General features: G+C 44.5%; 1 protein-coding gene across 1 annotated transcript; it reads right to left on the bottom strand.

Moving 5' to 3' along the window:
- Window positions 1–363: 363 nt before the first annotated feature.
- On the bottom strand, window positions 364–27,863 carry kdm5a (lysine demethylase 5A). Its single transcript, XM_079494683.1, is given in 33 exon segments — window positions 364–1,812; window positions 6,135–6,620; window positions 7,660–7,880; window positions 8,033–8,180; window positions 8,577–8,705; window positions 9,281–9,439; window positions 10,473–10,829; window positions 10,831–10,944; window positions 10,947–11,003; window positions 11,005–11,031; window positions 11,033–11,041; window positions 11,357–11,536; window positions 12,476–12,614; window positions 12,825–13,003; window positions 13,456–13,632; window positions 14,208–14,328; window positions 14,497–14,647; window positions 15,043–15,167; window positions 15,838–16,019; window positions 16,406–16,600; window positions 16,772–16,891; window positions 17,853–18,015; window positions 18,224–18,405; window positions 19,100–19,258; window positions 19,730–19,849; window positions 20,351–20,509; window positions 20,617–20,708; window positions 21,322–21,400; window positions 22,177–22,371; window positions 23,584–23,754; window positions 24,944–25,066; window positions 25,445–25,522; window positions 26,341–27,863. Coding segments are annotated over 33 exon segments (5,298 nt in total). The 5' UTR covers window positions 26,488–27,863; the 3' UTR covers window positions 364–1,458.
- Window positions 27,864–27,884: the final 21 nt, after the last annotated feature.

Raw genomic sequence — 27,884 nt, 5'->3', positions numbered from 1 at the left:
TGAAAGAAAAGATGAAGCTCTTTGCGAAACGCATGGAAATATGAAAAATGTGGAAAGCTCTCAAGACTGGTCCAGTGCACAATGTGCAGTACAGAGTAAAAAAAGAAAAGAAAAAGATTACATGCTTTAAATCTGTGACTTGCTACTACAGTATGTCTGTCTCCTAATGAAGGTAAACGATTAACTCAGATAACTCTGTGTCATATTCCGTCATTTTCTCTCTAATATAGATTGGCTGACTGGAAAGGGCAAAAATGACAATTCGGTTATGCCATTCATGGAACTAGGTGGGCCAACATCTCACACAATTTAAACAGAATTTGGGGAAATCAAATGTGTTAAGTAAAAAAACCTGAAAGATAATTGTGTGATTTAACTAGGAATAGTTTTTATTAAAGGTGAGAAAACGGAAAAGAAACTCAAAACAACAGCCACAATCCCGATTATTTAATCGCTTAAAACCTATATACATTATAAATAATTCCACTACATTACAACTGTTTACAACTGCTTGCATTTGTTCCTAGTTGTTGTAATCCTAAAAAATTGAGATGTTATGTTTCTGAGGAGCAAGGCAGGGAGGAGGACCAGTTCCACATTAACTGCTGAGTTAAGAACAGTCATAGATATTGGCGATACATCATATTCCGTGTTCGGACTGAACACGACAGCATAGGTTGAGGATGAAAAGGTGTAGGGTCGCAAACTTCTGACGTTTAGAGACAAATTAGTTACAGTAAACCGGCTGTGATGAGTAGATTGGAAACAGAAGCGCCGACCTGTGTGTGTGTGTGTGTGTGTGTGTGTGTGTGTGTGTGTGTGTGTGTGTGACTGTAACTCTGAGAGCATACAAATGGATCCAAACAGACCCGGGGACCGTTTGGATCCATTTGCACACTATCTAGAGTTACGGGGGTCCTTGAAATGACGTTTGAGAACCACTGGACTTTGGACACATCTCAATGCTCAGGACGCCGGGGAACATTCGGGACGAGCTTGAACGGTGGCGTCACGGTTAACTGTTCAGCGTCCATCACGTTGTGTGCGAAGGACGGAGTTGTCCCTATCCGTCGCTTTGTGTGCGTTTGTGTCCACTCGATTTCCCTCCTCTTGTCATCACGGATCTGCACTCGGAAGGTCCAGTCTGTGAAAGGGAGGTCGCCGCTATCCTCTCTCTCTCTCTCCTCCTTTAATGGAGTCTTTTATCGTGTGCTCTGACATCCAGGCAGTAATAGGCAAGGTGCCATCTTCATTCTGCTCCCTTTTATGCCAAATTCATTCATAAGTGGGCAAGCGGGAATGGGAGTGATCTCTAAACTCCGTTACACCCGGATCCAGTAGCCCGGTCCGTTCGGTACAGTGGTTTCATCCGCACGTACGGTACGTGTGCGTTTCGGCGTTCATTTTTGTTTCGTTAAAAAATGTCCAGGGGCTTTTTTTCCCCTGAGGGCGCTAAGGCTAGCTGCCCTGCTGGGCTTGCTGCTGGTGTGAAGTCACTGTGGCGGTGGTTAGGTGCAACACTGGCGGGAGGCTCTGCTGCTGCACATGCACAGCACTGCCCCCGCTGGCGGAGATGCATACGGACGGCCCCGCCAGCGTCACCACGGTCTCCTCCGTCACCACCTCCTCCTCCTCCAGCTTGACCTCCGCCGCCAAGGTCGGCGGCAGGATGGCGCCGCCGCACGAGCCGGCGGCCTTGCGGGAGCAGTCGACGCAGATGTAGTCCTCGTTCTCGGCCATCTCGCACGTCACGCCCACACACACCTGGTGGAACCACTCGTCGCAGCCGCCGTCGCACTGCACCCAGTCCACCTGGAGGGGGCGAGAGAGAGAGAGAGAGAGAGAAAGATGCAGCGCAAATGACAAATGTTAGTGAGAATCAGCACAAACCCAAACTAGTAGAAAATAGCAAATTAATTTGGAGGTCCTTAACATGAGAATGTTTCTACCACTGACTTGGAAGGATAGGACCATGTCACTGTTTTACTGTACCCTCCCTAAAGAGGACTGACCGGTCACACCCCCCCTGTTAATACGTTATGTGTAACTCTCTTTAAGGTGTTCCAGTGCTGTTATCGGCTGTTGATATTCAATAAAGATCCATGTTCTTTAGAAGAAAAAACTGGTTTTCTGGCTCTGTGGGGGGGGGGGGGGGGGGGGGTAGGCAGTCTCACAACACACACACACACACACACACACACACACACACACACACACACACACACACACACACACACACACACACACACACACACACACACACACACACACACACACACACACACACACACACACACACACACACACACACACACACACACACACACACACACACACACACACACACCTTCTTAGTCAGTATCGACAGGTTGAAAGCCCTCGTTAGAGCGAATCTTTTGTAGCTCATTTACATAATGTGGAGTTCACTCCGGGAACTGGTTACGTTTTAACACCGGTGACCTATTTTATCATCATTTGGGCCTTACTGTGACCAGAGCGTCTTTCACATTTATAAATGCAGCGGCATCAGGACTTTGCGAAAGCTGGATAGAGCTGGTACGACTTGACCGTATCGCCTAGTAGATGGCGATGGCTGACATTTGGGAACTAGTAGCGTGCAGTGCTGTGATGCTGCATGGGGCCATTGCATTTAGGGCTTCCCTTCATAGACCAAAGTGTGACCGTGGACTGCTATCATATTATTACACCACTACACTATATCCTAATATTCTCATACATTATGTTATTATCCGACACCATTGTTATAACATATTATATTATCTTACACTATTTCATTAATTATATTATCCTACACCATTCTATTCATTATTATTGTTATTGCTACTACTTGTATTTGCCTGTATCTCTTTCCCTGTCTATCTCTCTTCTATTCTTTCTTCCTATTTTTCTTCTATTTTTTTGTTACCATTGTCGCAATATTGCTTGCTCTGGGTGGATCTTTGTTGGTTTGTAAAGTGTCTTTAGACAACTTGTTGTGATTTGACACTTTAATAAAATTGAATAGACGAATAATCGATTGATCAACCGATTTCTAAATGAATTATTTCTTGAAAAATCAAGCACACATCTCTTGTAAACATCTATATGTGTTTTGTCGAGGACTTAATGGCATTGCAGCTAGGTTGCAAATATTATGTATGCAGTGTGTGACAGACAAGATTTGTCTTATTACCGTATAAAGCAATGTTACTAAGCATTGTTTTGCGTGTTATGTAACCAGATAGCGATGATGGATCGTGTTGGTGGAAAGACGGCATCCGTCTGGCGTCCTTAGCTTCTCTTCCCGTTTCCTATCACTCTACACTCAGACTGTACCATCCCAAGTAAAGGCAGAAAAGCAACAACAATATCTTTAAAAAATAAAACACGGCATCATTTAACCCATTAAATGAGGCCGATTCTACAAAATGCCTTTCTAAATCAGTAGTTCCCACACCCAAATCTAAAATGACACAGATGCTTTCCCGGTTTTAATGGGTTATGGTTACCAGACTAATCCAGGCAACCTGTACTGAACTTTCAACAGTATCAGCTTTCTGTAGTTCATCTCAAACATTATTTAATTTGATGCAATTATCAGGCTGCATATAAGCAACAGTATTGCAGAATGAAGATGGATATATCCTGCTGTGGGGAGCCCACAAACATTATTGATCAGCTTCAACCTATATTAATAAGTAATAGTAAATATTAAAACCAAATAATTAAATCAATTTAAATATATACAAATGCAATTATTAATAAGTAATGTATAAATATTACAAAGAAGCAATCTATAGAGGGTCTGAGTCTTATTATTCCATACACGAACTCATTTCATTATTATTATTATTATTATTATTACTATTATTATTACTATTATTATGTTATTTTCTTAGTTTACTGTCTGACAGTTTTGTCAGCTTTATTATCATTATTATTTCTTTTTTATTTGGTTCTGTAAACCAATAGGGTAGGCAATTATAAGCTTTTAGCTTCAGCCTACACCTTTTCGGGCCACTCAAGTGTATAATGTATTATGTATTGTTATACATGTGAAAGGTTCGAAATAAACTAAACTAAACTAATTTCCAGTTAAAAATGTGTTTGCTTTTTTGTTTTTGTTTCACCATTTCCAATTTCTCTCGTTTATCCTGCAGGAGTTCTCTCTCCTGTCTGGATAAAATGAGTATCCGGAGCCCAAATGTTATTTTCTGTTTACTAAAGATCTAGAGACATTCTGAACATTAAACACACTTTAACCCATTTATGCCCGACGTCAAAATAAAAAAATATGTTCGCTCTGAAAGAATATATATTCAAAGATTTGTGCCGCATTTTTACGATTTTTCTAAAATAGCAGAGCTACAAGCTCGTAGCGCGCCACTCGGTGGCGCGCTATGAGCTTGTAGATCTGCTATTTTTCAATAGCTAAAGTATAACATAATGCTTAGTTAAAACACCAAAAGGGGTTCCCGCCCAGAATGGGTTAAAACAACGCTTACTATGTAGCCACATTTTAGTAAGTGATGGTTTGAACTCAGTCAGTAATGGGTTGATTCTAAATGGATATGTTAATTTAGAAACAGATTCCCGTAAGTCCGTACAGATGCACTTCAGTTATGTGCTAGTCTGCTACATCACCTTTTGCCCTCTGTTACTTGCTAAGCTAAAGTTGTCTCTATGAATCATCTATGGGTCACCTGTGTGCCGTTCTACCCAGAAGATTACTTCACTAGATGACACAGGCCTTTTTATGCCCATCAGTCAAGATCCCGTTCATCGGAACTTGCCACGTGTGCACATGCCTGTTCCCAGTGCTTTCTCCTGTCCGTTTTAATGTGCCTTTTGTATTGTCACATTGGTTTTTGTATTTATTGTCAGCCTGTATTGCTGCAATCCCATACAAATTTCCCAAAGTCTGAATAAAATCTCGACCACTCTCTAGCCATTTGACACTCAAGTGTTTCTCATGAATAAAATGCATATGTCATAATAATAACATTCTGCAGCATCACTTCAGTAAAGTACCTCACGTAAGGGCAGTGAGCACTGAGCAGCCCCTCTATCCTGGAAACCAGACCAATCTGCCACAGGAAAAAAGCAAAAAAATGCCCTGGGCAGATTTGTTTGGCACTCCCCGGTTTACTTTGGCTCACACCCAGAGTTGTGGGTGACTAATCAGAGCCCACGATATTTTTAAGTGGGCCATTTTTTGTGATGTTTGAATCTGTTTTGTAATCGCAAGCTCCTCGGAAATGAATCTTCCACACCGAAGTGGACGCAGTGATGATTAGTCTGACCATGCCAGGCTACAGCCCCTCCCCCGTGCCTTCACAAAAGGGAAACCTATCATGGTCGCAGCTTACGTATTTCCTGTAGGCGGACTCGACATAGCTGCAGGGTTTAAACCCTCACCAGGCGCATCTCTTCTACTACAGTGAACGGTAGAGTGACTGATGTTAGTCTGCCTCAAACGTTACTTTTTTACCTGCTTTTTACTAACACTAACATTACAAAGATGCCCAGAACATCGAGATGAACCTGTTTAGTTATGGCTGCTCCAACAGTAGTGGCAACATTAAAAAAAAAGAACAGAATGTCAAAATATCCATTGCGGGGTCTGAGACCAGAGCCATAGAGTAATGGTTGAGACGAAGCAGTGAAAGGTCCTGAAAGATACATAACGTCAGTCTTACCCAATACCCAATCTTTCTGCTTTATGAACACATGGCTGCTGTACTTTATACCTCATACTTTAAATGCTTAGTATGAGGTATAAAGTACAGCAGCCATGTTTTCATAAACCAGAAAGATTGGGTATTGGGTAAGACTGACGTTATCTATCTTTCAGGACCTTTCACTGCTTCGTCTCAACCATTACTCAATGGCTCTGGTCTCAGACCCCGCGGTGGATATTTTGACATTCCGTTCTTTTGGAATGTTGCCACTGAGGTGCGCCTGGTGAGGGTTTAAACCCCGCAGCTATGTCCAGTCCGCCTACAGGAGACCAGTTTCTGAATTCGTCTATAGTCAAATCAATCAGGAATGCCGTATTAACACATTTCTAAATACATGGACCAAAAGGCTAGCTACACTGTAGACACTGACATGGACGGTTGACTGACCCTCACCTTATCCTTGCAGGGCCTCTGGCAAGTCTTGGAAGCACACACGGCGTTCTCGTCGTTGGAGTCCTCGGCTCCGGACCAGTCGTACTTGGAGGGGATGTCGAGGATCTTTTTCTCCTTCCTCTTCTCCAGGCTATCCCGCACGGCCTCGGCCTTGGCCGCCGCCTTCTCCTTCCTCTTCCTCTCCTTCTCCTCCTTGGCCAGACGCTTGGCCAGCTGCTTAATCTCGCGGCTCTTCTCCAGGTTGAGCTTCAGCTTCTTCTTCTTGGGCTTGCCTCCGAGGCCCAGCTCCAGGCCTGACCTCTTCAGCTCCTTGGACTTGGCACCGCCGGGCCGGTGGTCGCCCAGGCCAGAGGCTCCGGTGCCCGAGGAGGAGGAAGCGGCCACCATCATCATGTGGTGGTGCTCGGCTCGCTCCAACTTCCTCTTTCTCTTCTTTTCTGAATCCTTCAGCTTGAGCTTCAGCGGCTTCCCCATCAGAGAGTCCGACTGGAAAGAGAGGGGTAATAAAACATGAAGTTGTATGCGACACGGTATAAATGAACTTTAGAACCTTCTTCTAAAATGGTTAGTCCCAATACTTGATTCTGAATGGCTGGTTTGTGATTAAACCATGTACTAAATCTCATGATAATCTACACCTTACATCAGTTTATATCAATCCCAGGTGCGTTACAGTGATCCAGCATATCTGTAGCTGAACTAGGGAAGGAAAGTGCTTGGTTTCCTTACAAACCCTGGCCATGTGGGCTTATAAGCACCGCCCACGCACATAGGATGGTGAGTGGTGACTCCGGCCCCAGTGGCGCTTGTAAATACACAAGTGCCCCCTATTCCCTCGTCACTCAGAACAACTGTTCGTCCTGGCAAGTCTACCGTTTGGCTAAGTAGCGGTTTTGACGTGATGTTCACCGACATATCAGATAAATCTGGATTTAAAAAAATATATGTACTTCTATAGAATATGTAAATTTCCATGAGATTGACCTAACACTCAAGTTTTGTATCTCAATGTGTTCTTTTGGCAAAGTCAAGCCCAAAAGACCCTTTTTGTTTCCGTGATAATTCCGACATTTTAGCAGTTTTGGCAGGTCTGTGCTACAGTTTTTCATGAAATTGAATATGGTAGTGGGCCGTGAGGATCTTCAGGAACTGAAGCTCACACTCATTCATCAAAAGACCTTTGACCTTTAGATCACTTGATGAGTAAATTGTTATGATTTGCTCGATCCACTTTTCAGCCTTTTTTGGCCACGTTAAACAGAAATTGCATTTCCATACATGCGAATGGAGTCCGACTACAGCTTTGACAAACAACCCATTCAGCCAATCAGCGTAACCAAACAAACTGACGTCATCTCCAGTCTACCTACGCCCTAAAGTCCAGCAGTGAATTTCATCAATGTTTATATAGCTCACTGTGTATATTGTGTATAGTTCTTTTCTTTTTGGGCTTGACGCCGTCTCATAGCAGCTTGCAGCTATATTTATTATTAAAATGATAGATTAACTCCATTCAAAACCTTACCTCCATGACCTGCAGGAATCTCTCCTCTGAGGGGGGGTGCGTGGCCTGCAGGATCCTCCAGATGTGCTGGGTCTCGTCCAGGGAGACCTCCAGCAGGTCGCCCACCATCATCAGCTCCTCCAGCTGGGCTTTGGCCTGAGACGACAGCTCCAGCACCGGAGGTTCCAGGCTGCGGGGGACCAGGGGGGTCTTTCTGGGCTGCTTCCTGGGGGTGCCCATGCCTGGGGAGGAGGGGGAGGGAGATGGGATAGCGAGAACTGTTAACGGTGGCACAAAACAAACCACAGGAAGGTAAATGCTCCTTTCAAAGCAGACAGACCCGGGCCAACAAACTATTATCTAGAGTTTCAGTGGTGAAATGTCAGCTTCTTACTCTGGACAGTGGACTTGGAGGCTGAGGAGTAGGCGTGTTCGGCGCAGAAGGAGGGCGTAGCGGCTGGCCACATGTGGCTCACCACTTCCTCAGACTTGACAGGGATCTCCTCGTCACAGAACAGGTAGGGCTTCACCTCCCCCGGGTCCTGAGGAACACACAACAATAGAAGATGTTTTATGTGCTTTATAAAAGATACAAATAAACACTTTTAAAATAAATTAAAACAAGCATAAAAAAGGCACACCAGGAAATATGCGATGATAGCATTAAAATAAACACTGGATAACACTCTCAACCACAGAAACATTGCCACAAGTAGTGGAGGTCCTTGACCACGTAATGGAATGATGAAGAAAATGCAGGAATGCAAGCATATTTGGGCCATTTTAGGGATTTGTTTTACATTTTTTTAAATAGAGATAGATTAGATTGAGAGATGAGATAGATTAGGGATAGAGAAAAGGTTTAGCCATATACTGAAGATTAAGAGGAACATCCTCACGAGTATCGTAATACATATTGTGTGTGCGTTCTTGTGTACCTTCATATCGTAGCCGTACGTCTCCCTGATGTCCTCGTCCGAGTCCGTCTCCTCGTCGTCATAGTCTACAGACTGCCGCGGTGACATGGCTCGGCTGAAGCCGGCCTGTTGGAACGTCTGGATGTGGCCCTGGGGAGGGGAGGGGGGGGGGGGGGACACATAATCATGACTCAAGTATTACGGTTGCAACAAAACTCCACACTGCCATTTAAGACACATTTGAATATTCTGGCTCTGTCTGCAGACTTTCTTCATGGTCTTGCACCTACCTACATTTTTCAAAGTGTAAATATTCAGAATCAATGTGTAGCCTATTGAGAAATGTGTATGTTCTGTGACAACAGAAAAAGAAAAAAAGAACGATCAATGCAAACATTAGAAGTGATGGAATATGCAATATGGCCAATTGAACGACATACATACATATATTACCTATAGATCAACAGCAGTTGAAGAGATTGCAGATTTGAGGCGTTAACGACATATATTAGATCATTAGGGGTTTCTGGAAGACTGAAATAACTAATAACCAAAAATAGACTATCTATCTACAAGCTTACAACACGTCGCGCAGCAGGACACACTTCTATAGAAGACATGCTGACTTCTATGGAATCCAAAAGGCTGAAATCAGTTGTGGCGACTGAGAACTTTAATCCATGAGACTTTAGCACAGTTGATCAGTTCCTCATTTCCAGCAGTACCTGTAGGTCAGGGTTGGCGGCAGCTTTCTGAAGCTCTGCGTTGATTATTTTCTCCGTCTTCTCCCTGGCGGCCTGCTCCACCATGCGCTGGCTGAGGACAGACAACTTGGCCAGGGCCGAGGACAGCTCGTCTGTGGCCAGCGCCTGACGGGCTCGGTCCTGGGAGGACAGGACAGGACAGACAGGAGAGCCCATGAGTAATTGGGGACATGCCAAATATAAGCCATAAGGAATACAATGCAGAAAATATCAACTACAGCGTATTTTTGACCATTAGGGATGCACCGAATGGGATATTCTTGGCCAAAACCGAATATAGAAAATATTATCTTTTTTTTTAAACCAGTTTTTGTACCATTGCTGTCATGGCCGTACATTTTACGTGACATGATAATAGCAAAAGGCATGACTACATTTTGATCACGTCATCACAACAAAACAGTAGGTTACGAAAGGTAACCCCGGTTCTTTGACTATTCGGTTTCGGCTCTAAAATCAACCGAATACCGAATATTCGGCTATTCGGACGAATAGTTCCGGTGGTCAAATATTCAGTGCATCCCTATTGGTCATGCCATGCAATATCTTCTACTTGTGAGAGGGCTGAGTGTACCTGAATGTGATAATGTAAGGAAAATGTGGGTCTTCTCATGACCTAATGAAGATCCACAACAGGATCAAGACGTTGTCAGAAGAATTAAATAAAGATCTATTTTTTTACCGATCCTGGTGTGCGGGCCACCTTTAAACTTCCGACATTGTGAAACACACAATATGTGGCAGATTGGAATATTTGCTTTATTATTCATGAAAAATACACAGAGCAATTTAAAGCACAAAATGGTACAGGAGCTTTGATCAAGATTATGGATCTATGATGAACCATGATGTATAAGTGGGCATGTTTTAGTGGCAGATAAATGGTCTGAGTGCATGGTAATGTGCACTCTCAAACTGCTGTGGTTAATAGATAGTTTGGTCGGCGACTCATTCTTACAAAGCATATTGCATTATTTATATGCTAATACCTACAGCCCTGCTCCCGTTGTTCATAGGGCTGCTTTTCGTTTCGGGGAATTGTGTTGTTCTTAACAACAGCTATAATAACAAAATGTTTAAAAGATGACTAGATATGTTTCTCCATCCAACCAGTAGCACAGTGCCCCGTGAGCATCGTTCTATGGATGTGTACCTGCCAGCCCATGGCCCTCTCCGTCAGACACTGGAGAGCCTCTCCTTCGGGCAGCCTCACTGGGAGCTTCTGCAGAGACACTAGCAGTGACAAGATGGTCTCCAGCCGCGGCCGCCTCGACCTCTGGCACAGCGGGCACAGGAACTTGGACTCCTTGCCGTTGCTCTGCCAGGCGGTGCCGGGCTTCCGCTGCTGGCCCGTCTTGGGCAGCGGCACGCAGGCTCCGTGGAACCAGTCCTTGCACAGCTCGCACTGCAGCATGAGGCCGCTCGCCGTCTTGCGACAGAGGCAGAACTTGACCTCCTCGATGCGGTCCGCCATGGCCATCTTGGCCAGGTTGGCGGCGCGCAGCGCGTGGGATGGCCTCCACCTCCTTGTGCTCCTTGGCCTTGAAGGCCGCCACCACCACGGCCGGCTCGCGCACCTCGTCCGCGCCCTCCTCGGCGTCGCAGGGGCCGTCGGGGTCATAGCTGCCGCCGCACGCTCCTTCTCCAACAGCTCCTTGACACGCTTGCGCTTGCTCTTTGCTGTTGCCGTAGATGCCGATGTCTGCGCGCGGGGCTCAGCACCTGGAGAGAGACGGAGGTATTTACAGTGTAGGTTGGGCTGGGGGACAATCCATGGATGGATTTGAAAAGCATCTGCGATAAGTTATTAGATACCGAATATCCCCATCTACTGCAACTTAACTACCCTACTGCATATACACGAGGAATAGGAAAAATAGCCAATGGACAACTGTTAGCTTGTAGATCAGCTATTTTTTTTAAACAACATTTTCATTTTCGCCTATGACCCTAAATAGGGAAGCCAGGTTGAAAATCGAAGTCTACACAACACAACGTTGAATGTCTTCTACAGTCATATACTAGGTGCGGTCCCACCTGCAGAAGGGTGTAGGTGGAGTTCTTCTTGAGAAAGGTGCGGCCTGTCCTCTCCCTCCAGGCTCTGGCCGAGGTGACCTGGGACTCCACCTGGGCCAGGGGGTCAAGGCGGACAGGGATGGACCGGCCCCTGGCGAGCAGGCTCTCCAGCTGGTCCAGGTATGCGTAGCTATTGCCGTTCTGGAAAGGAGGTTAGAGCAGCGTTGCCAAAAAATACCATCATCCACAAGGCAAATAATCACAAATACTCTAACGTAGTACACAATATACACAATGCCCTAATAATATTTCTAACTTCATTTTAATGACTTAAAGTGCTTGATTTGCCTAATATATTTACAAATGTATACTTTCAATGAAACGTCTATATGCTGTACTGCAGTCCTTGCTATACAGATTCAAAAATGAATTAGTTAATATTGCAATAGTGGACCAGTCTGACATCTTAGCTAGGTAAACACCAGATGGCATTCACATTGAACCACGGACGCAGAGATCCACATGATTAGAAGCTGCTTCAGAATATCTCCGTTTGATACAGTGAAAAGCCACCGACAGATACTTTTCTTTTCAGAGTTAAATAAATGCTATGATTTCAATGGCAAATACATATGCATTTTTAAGCACTAAACTATTGCAAGTAGTAAGCCTTGCCAAGCCATAAGGCCCATAGGGCAGGAGCCTATCTCCTGTTTCTGTAGCGAGAGGGGGTTCCCAACTTCCCAATCTCAGACCGAACACTTACCACAAAACCACTGAGCTGGTCTCAATGCATAAAAGTGTCACGATACAATGCCTTGTGAGTTTGTAGATCGTCCATTTTCACTATTTTAATAGATTTCTTGAATCTATCTATCTAGAATTAATAATAAACAGGCTTTGACATATGAGGTTTTCACCCAACAGTGAAGATAAAACTCTGTATGCACAGATCTTTGTTGAGATTTTGTTTCATTTTTATAAATGGGGGTTTGGCATTTGAACCAGTCGCCACCTTGTGGCTAATTCTGTCCAAACATAACATGGCTGGGCCATTCTACAAAAATATAAAATGTACCATGTGTGAACACATGAGAACAGTGGCGGAAACATGTAGTGTGTGCACATTCGCAGTAGTACCTGAATGGCCTCCACTTTACCGGTCCAGTCCTTGGCTTTGTGCAGGGCCTCTCGGAGGGCCAGGACATTGGGCAGGTACGCTGGGATGTTCCTAGCCTCCACCACGATGCTCTCTAGAGTTACCAGGCTGTGACGAGGCCTGTGGGGAAGGAAACACACCACGCAACGTGTCACACAATCGACAGCCCTGAGCTAGATGTCAGAATAAAGAGTTGAGGATGTCTGCTTGAAGCTTGATTCGTATTTTGTTGTAAGACAGTGTCGCCTGCCGAAAATAGCAAATCTGCCGTCAGGCTCACGAGAAATGAAGCCCTTAAATGTTTGTGTGATGACTTGTGTGCGAACTGACCTGGCCTGCAGACAGGCGCGGGCTTTGTCCTCCCATCTCTCGGAGACGGTAAGGATCTCCTGGAGTTCCGCCATGGCTTTCTCTACGGCGTGGTGAGGCGCCAGGCCCACGCCAGAGTCTATCAGCCTCTTCATCAGCTCCAGGGTGACGCGGTGAGGCTCAGCCAGAGTAACACGCACCTAAAACGTGTGAAAAGGGAATGATTTTTTTTTTTAATGTTACCACGTTCTTCCGATAGTGTGTTGTTGGCTTGAGGGGATAAACTCTTGCAGTAGGGAGCTAGTAAGCTAATTAGCTCTGTTCACTTTTACAGGTGCCAGAAAATACAACGTTACATATTACATACGCAAGTCTGGCTTGCTCTCGTCAGTGCAGGGGAAAATTGTGTCCGTTATTCCATTATTCATGGGAAACAACAGAAACCGTCCAGAACATAGCAAACCTGAGTGTGACTCTTCAAACTACAACGTACAACTAATGTCCTTACAGATTTAGGCCTTGTGTCGATTGACACATACAGACTGCAGCGAATTCCTTATCGGTATCAACATAATACTAATCAACATAAATACAGCTCATCCTTCCCAACTACGCGGAACCGCCAGTTGCTTCCAGATGGACGGAGCCCTACCTCGTCAAGCCAGCGGGCCTGCTGGAGCTCCTGCTTGAGGCGGGGAAGCTCGGGCAGCTCCACGTCCAGCCCACTACCCAGGTCCAACAGAGCCTGCAGCTTGGAGGAGTCTGGCATCTCGTCCGCCAGGGCCACCTGGGCCCTCTCGTGGAAGTCTTCGACGTTCTCCAACAGCTCCTGGATAAGAGGAGCGAGAGAGAAAGGGACATCTCAAATTGTGACAGAGAGAGGAAACTGGTTCAGAAAAGAGAATACTTTTTTATTACAAAACACACTTTTATTCTGCGAAAATACATCATTTTGACTAGGGCTGGCCAAATGGAGACATTTTATTAACCGGCTACCGTCGGGCCTTGCCGGCTAATTAACCGTTAGCCGTTAAGGCTAACGGTTAATTAGAATGCGCTATTTTTATCCTTAAAAAAGGGGTTTTCGAGTCCCAGTCCACCCGGACTGGGACACAGCAGTCGCAGCATGCCATCATCTTCCTCAAGTGTCAAGGAATTTTATTTCCACTAGTTACTTTCAGGCAGCATTGTAATGCTGTAATGCCTCCCCTAACGTGCACGAGCATGATATCCAACGGCCATCAGAATGTTCACGGTAGATGTCATTCAGCAAATTTGACAATGGTTTACCCCATTTCGATTTCATGTGAGAAAGACATCAACAACAGATGTTCTGTGTGTGTGTGTGTGTGTGTGTGTGTGTGTGTGGGGGGGGGGGGGTGTCATAGAATGGAAGGGACTTGCCTTGACTTGTCGAGCCTGGCTGATGACACAGGGCAGTTTGAAGAGCTGCTCCACGAAGGCCTTGAGCTCATCCACCGTCAGCTTACTGCGATTCCGAGTGCTCTCAGCACGCAGGCGACTACTGCACACATACACAACGTACGCATACTTAGTGGACAGGTACACCACTTACACAATGGAGACTCAAGACTATGTCATATTACCATTCAACACACAGCTTTCCATGAGTTGAGCAAAATTGTTTATAGAGAGTAGTACTAGGCATGTAAAGGTGTGTGTGTGTGTGTACCTGTGCCTCTGCTTGCGGCTGAGCAGCAGCTGGGCCACAGAGGAGCAGGTCTCGGCTTCCTTCACCATCTCCCTGAGACGACGGAACAGAGAGTTCTCTGGGTACTTCCTGTCCTCAGCGTCTTCCAACAACACCTTCAGCTCGATCAGGTCTGAGAGACAGACACAGACACACACACACACACACACACACACACACACACACACACACACACACACACACACACACACACACACACACACACACACACACACACACACACACACACACACACACACACACACACACACACACACACACACACACACACACACACACACACACACACACACACGAGAGAAGTGAATAAAACAAAGACATAATACAGAACAGCGATAAAGGATGAAGGGTCCAAGTCAAGATTAAGTATTCAAAAGCAGGCAGAGTGAGCATCTCTGCAATACTTGTTGGTTGATTGCTGGTTGATGGGTAGAAAGATGTCATTCTGGAATATTAAAGGGAAAAAAAGACTTTACTTTAGTTTATAAAAAGTGTATGCCTGCGTACCTTTCTTGTTCTTCTGTTCTGCAGCCAGGGCCTCTGTGACTCTCTTGGCCCAGGTGTCGTAGGACTGAGCCCTTGTCTTGACTCCATACAGCATGGACGGGAACTCGTCAAGGTCATATCGATACCTGGAAGACGTCATAGAAAGAAGGATTCATGCCAGAAAGTGGCTTAAGCCCAAAATACACACCAAGCACACTAGTGAATTTCGCTGTATATTCTATTCTCCCTGGGCAACGTGAGCTGAATGCATATAAAGGGAAACCCAATGCAGCGTCTGGGTCATACCAGTGGAGATTAGGTGTTTGAACCCTCTACGGACCGGTGCATCCGGCTTGGCCGGGCAGTACTACAAATACAATGAACTGTGTTAGAGAGGGTAGGAAGCCGGGTGGCTAGGGAGATCTCTGTTGCTATACTAGTGATTCCTGTAAGCTTGTCGTGTCTGAAAAGGTCCATCTGTACAGATAAAAACAAAAACATCAGATCGTTCTATGTAACATAATGCTCAGTTGGAATGTTCAGTGCGTGTCGAATTTGAAGTCGGTGGGGCAAACGGTTTTCGAGTTACGTGGATTACGTACGTACACACAGAGACTTGTTTACTGAGGCAATTTGAATTAATCGGTCAGGGTAGGGTCATTTTCTCAGATTTCTAGTATTCAAGACATCTATTTGCAACCAGTGGAGTTGTTCCCTGCTGGTCATCAGAGAGAACACAGGTTTAAGTAACTATATTTCTCAGACCGGGAGCTTCCTGCTCGCCTTGGATATAATGATGATGAGTGCAAATCTCACCGCAGACATTTGTCTCCCATTGAGCAGTCACAGAGGTCTTTGGCGTGGTAGAGACAGACCAGCCGGTCAGGGCTACAGGTGCAGGTGAGTGCGGACAGGAAGCAGGTGGTCTTGCACTTGTAGCATTGCCGCTCGTCGTCGGGGAGCAGTTCAAACACCTCCTGCTCCGAGGACAACACCCCCTGCAAGTTGCAACGAATGAGGAGGAATAACAGTGGAGAAAATGTGATGCATTGGCTCTCATACAGTATATGGATATGGCGACAATAGCCTGACTAAATAGCTGTTTAACCATCGCCTGTCGTCCCAACATTAACCCATTTTGACCCGAGATCAGATTCTAAAAATGTCTTCTACATCCTGACAGTTTTCTGAAAAAGCTATGTTTCTATGTCAGTCGTTCTTCGATTTTTCAAAAATATCAGACCTACAAGCTCGTAGCGCGCCACTCGGTGGCGCGCTATGAGCTTGTAGATCTGCTATTTTTCGATAGCTAAAGCATAACATAATGCTAACACCAAAAGGGGTTCCCGCCCAAAATGGGTTAAGAATAAAAATCTCCTCTCACCAGTTCCTGGACAGCCTGTCTGAGTCGTGTCTCCTCCTCCATGGTCTCTCCCATCTCCTTAAAGACGGCGGCGGCCAGCTCCACATCCAGGCTCTCTGGGTCGGCAGCCATCTTGCACAGCAGCTCCTCGTGGGAGAAGACGCAGTAGCGATGGAGACGCCGGTAGTGAGCCACACACTGACGGCCCATGGGTAACTGGACCCACAAAGACACATGCGATATGGAAGTAAGAATTAAGGAAAGTGTACATTATAAAAATGTAACACTCCGAGTGTATTCAACGGGATGGGGAAAGACATTTGTAAAACCTGTGAAAATAATAATATAATCATCATGCTGCTGTTTCTTCGTGTTGTTTTGGCTCACCCAGTCAGCAGTGCAGAAGTTGACGGCCTCTGCGAAGTTGTATCCCTGGTTGAAGCCACTGTGGTAAGCTCTAGGGAAGGTCACGATAAACTCTCCAGCACACTGGTTGGTCCTGTACACCTGCGGGTGGAGTCAAAACAACATATAGTAATATGAGAAACACCCTAAAAGTCAAGTCAGAACGCTACTAAAAGCCAAATTGTACTCTAGGGTTATACGACATGATGCATGCCATGTAACCAACTCGTGTTCACACGCACATCCGTGAGCCTCACACATTTTGTGACCGCGTGCCCTATGTGGTACATGTGCCCGTCTGTAGACAAGCATTAGAACCTTGCGGTTATACGTCGAGTATAATTTGACCTTTAAAAGGTGAAAGGGGCTGGTCAGAGTGTCTTTAATTTACTAGTGATGGGAGTTTAATCGGCAAACACATCGGTATCGGCCGATTCAAGTTGTTTTTTAATTAACACTTTACACAAGTAAATTGACTGTAGAACACTTTCCCTCCCATTCGCGAGTTGCCCGAGTAATGATTTCATTGTTTAATCCGCGTTTTTAATCAGTTTTATACGGGCAATCCACCGGACAGTGGGATAGGAGACGCGGTTTGATGACGTTATCGCAAAAAGGTCCGTCGCTCCAGCGTGCAAAGGGTTATGGGAAATTGAGTCCCCAATTCATTACAATGGCAGGGGTGGAGCGGTGCGGAGCGCTTTCTCCATTCTGTGCCATGCCTTTATTTTATTATTTTTTATGGAGGGACAGACAGTAGGCTGACAGGAAATGGGGGAGAGAGATGGGGGAGTGACATGCAGTAAAGGCTGTCGGGATCGGGAGTCGAACCCACGGCACACTGCCAGACTGGATCACCAGCCAAGGTGCCTGGACCGCTGAGCCACGGCCCAGGCCGATTACACTGTTTTAAAGTGGATTTTTATTCATTCATTTTTAATACAGAATGCGATCATATCGACAACAACATACTTTGCGACACCATCAAGTCCCAAATAACTTCTTTCTAGTTAAATCTGGACGGAGGACAATAGAGACGGGAGCATGCATGGCTTATACGTACGGGGACTCCGTGCTCCATGAGGACGTTGGGGTTCATGATGGTAACCAGCTGGTGAAGGAGGTCTGGCTGCGAGTCAAACAGCTCTGGTGCCAACTTCTTCATAACGACCTCCAGCTGTTCGGCCGCCGAGGCTGGAATGCCGTACCACGTCTTTGGCTCGCCCCTGGACACCATGGGAGAGATTGAGACAAATATAAGTGAAGATTGCAAGAACACTGATTTTACGTAAAACCATGACAATACAAGTACGAAATTACTTGATGGATAAATGCAATAGCCGTCTCCCGATGGAGACGATTGTAATTGTCACTTCAAAAGGGTAGATCGTTTTAAAAAGCTACAGAGGGCAGCATATACATTGTATCTCTCACCAGTGCAGGAAGTTGATGGAGTAGCTCCAGTGATCCTCGATGTGCCAGCAGAAAGAGGAGAAACACATGCCCACATAGAGCCAGGGCACCTTCATCCCAGAGATGTCCACGTTGATGTGAGTCAGAACGGACTGCTCCAACACGGGCATGTTGTTCAGGTTCCAGCCTGAGTTGGCGTACTCCTTCAGACGGAGGGCAGACAAAAGTACAGGTCAGGTTTCCAGGAGAAAATGCCTTACAATCCTTACTAATACCAGAAAGTAGATCACATTTCTATGGGTATTAGATCTTTGCACTGGCTTCCTGTCAAAGAACTGTCTTCAAAATGCCGTACTACTGTTGGTTTATAAAGCATTGAATGGTTATGGGGCCAAAATATAGTGTGCGATACCATGAACCATCAAGACCTCTCAAGTCGCCTGGGACAGGTCTGCTTTCTGTTCCCCAGAATCAGACTAAAATGTTTTCAATTTGAGTTTTTTTGTTTTATTTAACTATAATAACCTTGTTATAGCCTCCCCACCATAAAATAAACAAAATGAATCTCATCAGATCCACAAGGAGTGTCTTAAATGTGTATTCCGTTACTAATGATTGGGTGTGGTGTTAAGATACGTAGGTGGCATGTTGCTACTTCCACCTGATCCATTTCTCATGGCGATGTGCAAGCTGTTCAGTGGCTTCGTGGTCAGCAAGACCGTACTGCAACTACGTAGTGATTGATTCAATCCTCCACATCAGGCTGCGAAGGTTTATCACCTGCCGTGCTTGTTCTCCCCCCCCCCCCCCCCCCCCCCCCGCACACACACACAGAAAAAGGTCACATTCTCTCAACCAGTGTCCGAGACGCAATTTAAAAATAAATAATCCACTCACCACTTCGTCTCCCAGCAGCCTCCTCTTGCCGTCACGAACAGGGAAGCCGCTCCCCACATCCTTGGAGCTGATGTCGGCGCCGTACTCCACGATCACATCCTCTTCAATGCTGCTGACCAGGCGCCAAAACTCTTTCTCAACGAGCTCGGTGGGAACCATCTGGGACAGGGAGGAAGACACGGATCAGCCATGTTAGACATAACGTCTTACAGAGAACAGTCTACCTGGACATAACATATTACATATTTACATATTGTTGCTGTCTGGCAGAAACCTTATATCTCCATATCTGAAAATGTTTTTCTGTATAGTAATACCTTACTTCCTTCATCATACAAGAGTGTCACGCAAAAATAGCAGATTTACAAGCTCACAACATGTCGCACTGACACGTTCTAAATTTCTGAGAATTTTAAACAACAGCTTGTAACTACAAAATAAATTAAAACAATTCTATTTCCAGAAAAGTGACAGTTTTGGACATACATTGTTTCAGCACAATGCGTCGCAAAGCGATATGAGCTTCTATATCGGCTATCGACAAAAGATGAAAATGTGTGCAGTACTAGGGAAATGGTACAAGGGTTGCTTAGATATTCTAACACACAGAGATTTGCAAAATATACATACATGGACAGGCATGTTGAAGTAGTCGGACTTGAAGTGGTCAGCCATCTCTCCAAATGTCTGGAGGGTGTATTCCCTCACACCCTGTTCGAAGCCAAACGCTTCTCTGGGTTTGCTGCACTCCTGCAAAAAGTCATACAGTAGTCCGTGCATGAGTCATCGCAATTACGTTCTTTACACACCGGGGGAATGGCGCATAAACGATACAAGAATTGAGTATTTCGCATCAAAACTATTCATATAGTTAATTCCTCATTCATACAGGTTGATGCCTTTATTTGCAGTGACAAACCTCTTTCTGAATAATAACTTTATCAGTTATCACCATATAGTAATATTGACGTTCTGTGTGGATAAACCCATAACACAACCAACAGTTCACAAATATATATTTGTGGGTGAATTAATTGCACACAAAAACACCAGTGTATGGTGGACTTTTACACAGCTTTATATAAAAAAAACAAAAAAAACAGGGACTAGATTTGTGTACCATGTTAAACAAATACAAAATCTAAAAATTTGAACAGATTTCCCATTTAAACATTTTACTTTCTCATCAATTGTTCTCTAGTGCAAGACTCTGCTGGCAGAGAGACCCGTCAACTGCATTCTGCACCTTACCTCGGCCACACATTTTGGACACCGCCAGTCACCCTTGGGGATGTCCGCCAGGGGAGGGATGAGGCAGAAGCTGTGGTAGCTGTCATCGCAGCCGTCGCACAGCAACAGGCGGTCCTCCTCGTCGCCACGCCCACACATCAGGCACAGGTACAGGTCAATCTGGGACATGGACACGTATGCAGCGGGTGGTTACATGAGGGTGACTGTCACCGATTGTAGACATTTTAATGCGTCATGGATCAAGCACAAAGGTTAGTGGCACTTACAAAGTTGACCTCAAGGGTCTCCTTGCGTGGACGCATTTTGATGGCAAAGGCCTGGGCTTTGAGGTGACGTTGCTTCTTGTGGAATCCATCGTCTAAAAACAGTTAAACGTGTGGACGTTAAGAGTGGAAAGGCAGACAGTATGTTCTGTATATAGTATATGTATGTACATCATCATCATCATCATCTGTTGTAGTTACAGGTTGCAAATGGTCAAACCCAGACATTAATTAACCCATTTTGGGCGGGAAACCCTTTTGGTGTTAGCATTATGTAATGCTTTAGCTATTGAAAAATAGCAGATCTACAAGCTCATAGCGCGCCACCGAGTGGCGCGCTACGAGCTTGTAGGTCTGCTATTTTTGAAAGATCGAAGAACGACTGACATAGAAACATAGCTTTTTCAGAAAACTGTCAGGATGCAGAAGACATTTTTAGAATCTGATCTCAGGTAAAAATGGGTTAAAGAACTGGGATGCTCGCCCTGGGCCATGGCTCAATGGTCCAGGCACCTTGGCTGGTAATCCAGTCTGGCAATGTGCCACGGGTTCGACTCCCGATCCCGACGGCCTTTACTGCATGTCTTCCCCCCCATCTCTCTCCCCATTTCCTGTCAGCCTACTGTCTGTCCCTCCATAAAAAATATAAAATAAAGGCGAAAGCCACAAAAAAAAACGTTTTAAAGAACTGGGATGCTCTTCTCTTACCAGCCGGTACGATCTCCAAGCCCACCATCTTGGGACTCGCACCAAAGAACTTCAGGCCTTTTGGCTCCTTGTTTTCCCGCTGGAGGAAAAAGAACAATGACAACAACATAAGATCATCATGGCATGTCAGTATGTCTGCTAATATGACAAATCCCCTGGGGAGCATGCCTGAAGCAGCTGGAAATCTAGGACAGACCAGAAGAGAAGATGTACAAGAAGAGAAGGAATAATTTGCCTTTGGGCAAACAAACTGAAATGATACGGAAATGGATGACACCAGGGGCGAGCTGACTGTAGGGCTATTACAGGGCGTGCATGAATATCAATGGTGACGGAAAATTGACTAAAGTAGCCCACTCTAGGTGTCTAAACTAAAGAGTTGGATAACAGTGGCTGATGGATTCATGAAATAATTTAATTACAGAGGTGACATTTGCAAGGTAAATGCATAATAAATACACAAAGGTTTCCCCATTATGCAAATAAATAGAATACAATTTAATATTGTAATTTAATATAACCCATTGTTAGCCTAATAAATAGGCCTACTACATTAAAGAGCACGTGACATAGCCCAGCTAGTTAAAAAATTCAACCCTGGTCTAGTTTACCATTTTCAAAATTACAGTTACATACAGTAGTAGTACAGTATACTATAGTAATCTAAAAATGTAATGAACTTATACTGACATTTTCTGTAGCATTTACTTATTATTGACAACGGAATAAACATTAACATTCTATTATGAGACTATTCCACTCTGCCTGAATCCCTAGGTTACACAAATAAATATCTACTAGCATCATACTTATATCCTACCAACTTTACTGAAACAAAATGTTGTCTCTTTGTACCTCTGACCGAAGGCGACGGGATCGCCTCTCGGGTCGTGACTGGTCTTTGGCATGTGGCGCATCACAGAACCCCTGCCTGTCGTTATCCCTCTCCTTGTCTTCGTCCTCCTCCAGCTCGTCCTCCTCCACTGTGTCCTCCCCTACTCCCTCGTCGGGCTCGTCGTCGTCACACTCATCGTACAGCCGCTGGATGCCCTGTGGGGGGAGGGAGAGGGAATCACAATCATCCGTCCACTTATAGAAGACAATAAAACAGTGGTTCCCAGCCTTTTTTCCTCTCCCACTGACAAAAAAAGCTGAGACCGCTCCATACACATGTTAACTACTTATAGCTGCTCAATCATGTCATTTTATTTCAGTGAATAAAATGTTACTTTGTGGAACCTGGTTTAATTGTATGTTAATATAAAATAAGTTATAGAAATCACATTGAGAACATACAGGCAGACAGTGGCTAAAAGCAAAAATCTTGGATTACCTCCGAACAGACAAGGCCTCCCCCACCCCCATCCATACTAGGTGGTTGGTTACCTGCTAAAGATGCTGCTAAAACCCAGAAACATTGACCAGCTCAGTGGCCTTGTGGTTAGAGTGTCCGCCCTGAGACTGGGAGGTCGTGTTCAATCCCCGCCTGGGTCATACCAAAGACGGGACCCAGTGCCTCCCTGCTTGACACTTAGCATCAAGGGTTGGATTGGGGGTAAGTCCCTGTGACATACTAGCGTCATGTCCAGGGGGTGTACTTGTACATCAAGCTGCATCACACTACAGAAACAGGAGATGGGCTCTCATAGCTCGGCAAGGCTTACTTATATGCACCCAGCCAAAACGTACTCACCTTTGGTTGGCGACTGGAGTAGAGTTAATGCCCTCCCCCGACCCCTTGTTTGAACAGTGAGCTCACCGCGAAAAACATCTGGAGTGCTTGTGAGGACATGCAGTCTATGATTTACAATTTGGGCATTTAGAAGACGTTCTTATCCACTGCAACTTGCAGTCTATTAAAAGAGCAATAAGACTCACAGGAAAAGGATCTGTCCTGGGTTATGACTCAGATGAAAGGTGTCGAATGAGTGTATAATGGCCAACGTGGCAACTCAGAAGAGGGTGCAAGGCTGTTAGAACAACAGCAGGCAGTGACATCTGTGCTGATAGAAGTCAACAGCATCCTGGTATCTCCAGGCGGTAGCTCAGCAACACAGAATTGGAATTAAACAATGCTATGCTACCACATCCTTACTTGATCCATGTATGAGCACATGTACACAACTGTCTATACAATTAATTAAACTCAGGGCTTTTTAGTCACTTAGGATGATGGGGAACTTTTTATTCACACTGAATAAAATATTATACTCAATTGTACAATATGTTTGTTCAGAAAACTCCTGCATCGGCACCACTCACCGTGAGTGTGGCTCCAGATTGGAAGAGCTCGTAGGGGTAGAGGATTCTCTCGTAATGGGAACGCAACAGTGATCCGATACCTTTCCCTGGAGGGAAGCCCATCCTGCTGGCCACCTTGGACCAGCGCTTCTCCTTACATGCAGTCTCAAAGCCACCCTCCGATGACACAATCTGAAAATACAACAATTGATTGTTATACAAAAAATAAGATTCATGATTAAATTGTGGTTTTGGCACTGAATATTGGAACACACAGATAAAAAAAGTTGTGTTAACCAAAATTGCACATGTAAGAGAGAGCAAATAACTTACCGGTAAATATACAAATAAATCACTGACAATGGCCGGTATGATTATTACAAATTCATAATATACTATGGCCAAAATAGTAAAAGAATATCTGCTATTTCCTCTATTTTTGTTTGAAAATGTGTGCAGATGAACGGAAACGATTCTGCTGATTACACAAAATAATTGCAGTTATCTAAAATAATTGCAATCAGCCGATTAATTAATAATTGACTGGCCTAATTAGGGGCATGATGGAAACAACGCAAGTCACAATAGGAAAGAGCTGGGGTGTATCTATGGATGCAATAAATAAGGCTTCAATATGTAAATGTAAATATAAATAGAAAGTCTGAAACCCACTTCCGTCGTTGAAAGTTAGTTACATTCAATGTTTGGACAATTGTGAGCAGCCAGATTGTAGGCCTACTTAAAAGATATATATTAGTGGTAGTTAATGTGATATGATGGTATTTGTGGCCTATGGCGACCTGCCCTCCTGTAAAAGGAATACTTGTAAGCCCTTAGAATGAATTCTGGATATTGTATTGCCAGTATTGCGTGTAATCGAAACATTGTTGACATCAATTGACAGTTACAGGACCATAAAATGTGGTATGGCATCATCAGCCCATTGACTACAATTCGTGGTATACTTGACACAACTGATAATGTGATCTGATTTTCAAAGATCGAGTCCAAGGCGAAGCACGCACATCCAGAAAAACAACTTCAACAGGTGCTGGACAAAAATACATACATTGAAAAGAATGTCTGCAATGCAGCTCTCAAGAGAATAACTTTAATGAGGACGGGACAATGTTTCAACCCAACAAGGGTTTGACCTGATGTAGCCCTATTATTTTTTAGAACATTTTAGAACATTTTATTCATAATGATTATTTATAATGTTATAAAACACAGAGTTGCGATGAATGAGGGTCATCAGCCTCCACCTTAATTGTGTTCAGTACTTAATTTTCCCAAACTGACAAAAACATCCACAAATCTGTCAAGAGTGGAGCATTCCATTAACACAAAAATGAAGATATTGATCAGGGTCCAATTCTACCTTGCTCAGGCGGTACAGGTCCAGGATTTTCCTCTCGACATGAGGAAAGCGGATCTTAGATCCCTGCAGCTCCCAGAACTTGGCGATCTGATCTAGGAAGTTGAGCTTGACCCGCGTGAGCGCCTGTAGGTGCAAAGGAAGAGGGGATAAGAGAAAATAAAGCCCAGCACACACTGCAAAGTGAAAGCATCAGTTGCATCAAAACCAGAAACCCCTCATTGTTTACAATGGCTGCAGCCACACTAGATCGACCAAAATGAGTTGACATTTACCAAGTGAAGTGGCCCAACAGGTCTCCAAATAACACATGGCACTAATCATTTTAGCCTACATTTGAGATAGTCCAGGTGTACGTATGCCACACACACACACACACCCATACACACACACACACACATATATATACACACATTTACACACACACACACACACACACACACACACATATCTATATATCTATATATCTATATATATATATTCTCCAAGGCTTGTTAAACTCACCTCAAGTTCATTGAGTCGTTGGACTCTGGGGGTGAAGTGGAAGTTGCGTACATCACAGGCAAACGGAGGCTGCCAGTCCTAATAGACAGGCAAGTCATATTATTAGCTTTTACTCGGAAGGAAATCACTGCATCACCACATTAACTTATACCTAAAGAAAGGACCAAAATGGGGACCCTGACATTGTAGTGCGTGTATGTTATTCTTTTTCCCCAAAAAATATAACATTCAGTCAAAATGATTATTCACCAGTTCTTATATTCGGAAAAGAAGCTTTAACAGAGCTGAATTGGTGACAGGCAACAAATATTTGTTATGAAGCGACCAATCACTGCATTTGCAAAGAAAGGTACAGTTAGTTATAGTCATCTCATTTACTAAACCAAGCACACATCTCTTTCAGAGCACAACTGTGGTCAACTCAGGACTCATATTTTGTCTGGTGATATAAAGCATATCCATATTAACGTTAGAGCAGGACTCAAACATTACATGATTAAGTAGCATAAGGAATTATAAAGTTCGGAATTATAAAGTTCTACTCTGTGTTTATTGCATTTCTCACAATTAAACCAGGGCCATATGCTACCAATCAGGGCCTTTATTTAATTGGCTTTAAGGACTAAAGGTAAACAAAACTAAATAACTCAATTTAGAATTCAAACAGACTGGTCTGATTGCTTATCGTGGTATAAATGAAGAGCGATTCAAAATAACAGCAAAAGAACGGTGATGGATGTAAGCCTCACTTGACCTCTATTAGTGCAATGGTCATTAACGTTGCTATCGCAAAATGCACATAGGCCCAAAATGCCATGCAGTACAAAAACCCCCACAAAATGAGTTATTTAATAATCAGCTTATGTTTACTATTAATCACACCAAGTTAAGTTTACCTCTGGGGGTCGGATCTTGCAGATGCCCGTTTTCTCTGCAATGGGTCGTATCTTGTTAATAAATCCGAGCGGGTCCGAGAAATCTTCCCAACTGGGCTCAAAAACAGGACATTCTGGAGGGGGGACGAATTCTGCAAATCCAGACATGATGTTGTGGATGTGCAGCCGCCACTCTTCCCTCTTTTCAATTATTATTGTTATTTGATAATGTTATAAAACGCACTCAGTTGTGATGGGTCGAGTGTCATGTCAGCAGTCCATTATTCTTCTCCAAGAACGGCAGATTGTCCTGTTTTTTCTGAGAACTTCGTCTCAGTGTGATGCTGATGCATTATGGTTCTTCCATTTTAAAATAGCCATTTCTTGGTGCGTGTCCAAAAAGAAGAACATATACATATATTTATGTGGACGGTAAGTAAATGAACGGATATCTAAATCGTTTTAAATCATGTCCAAAGCATATTGTTTATGTCCGTCACCCGGAAGCCTCGGGCCTCGCCGGGGAGTGTTGATCCACCACTCCCCTGTTGAATGACGCTGAAATCCATCACACCGCCCGATGATCCTTCATCTCAACTCATATAAATAAATACATTTACACACGATCCACTGTCTTACGGAAAATTACACACTTAATTCTGTTCAGGTCCGACAACCACGCACAAGTCTGGTTATTATACGCTTATGATCTGCGACACGTCACGCCAGCAAACCAACTGCATCGTCCTGGTTGTTACGGCGTTTTACTACAATACATTGATTTGTTTATTTTAAATACTGAATAGATGAGTGGGTGAGGGATCTTTCAGCGTTGTGGCTGTCTGATCAATGAAGCCCCTCCCGTGCGTGAATGGCATTAGTCTAGTGGTGCCGTGATGATGATGCAGAAGGGGTACTGGTTGTACTGGAAATTAACTAGTTGTACAAGCAAAATGTACTGGTTTTTATAGATGAGTATGTGTCCATTCACTCATTCATTGATGATAACGTCCACATGCTAACAGTTAGCTCCCCGTCTGGTCACCAGGTGTCACGGCACCCCCGGGGGTCGTTGCGCACCTCTCAGCCGTCGTGTCGACGTTACAATCCCGGGTCGGATGGTTGTGTTTGTCCAGAGACTAAACCATATGGTAAACACAACACAAACGGCCCTCACTGACGGCAAAGGGCCTCCATTTTCAACGAACGTAAAGCTAGCGTTTACTAGCCCAGCGTCAGGCTAGCAGTACAAAGTGACTACCGTGCTAACGCTAGCAGGTTAGCTTCCTGGAGGGGGTTGGTTGGTAGGAGATGAAAGCTTCGTTTGTTTTTATCCCAACAGGTCTTCTGCAGAAGGACGGCGATTGTGTGTCGCTGCTCGTATAACCTTCCAACGCGTTATGTTCGTTATTTACAGTATATCGTAAAAAGTTCCTTACAGTTAGCATATTGCTAGCATTGCAAACAGACTACAGCCGCACGACCGCCGCTCAATAACAATGTGTTCCTCCGCCACTTCCGGCTCTCGGACGAGAGACTAGAGCCTGCTCCCCGCCCCTAAACTG

The sequence above is a fragment of the Electrona antarctica genome (assembly GCF_951216825.1).
Source record: "Electrona antarctica genome assembly, chromosome: 23".
Lineage (NCBI taxonomy): Eukaryota > Metazoa > Chordata > Actinopteri > Myctophiformes > Myctophidae > Electrona > Electrona antarctica.
Note: the sequence above shows the minus strand (reverse complement) of the source record. Positions and strands in the feature narration are given on the sequence as shown.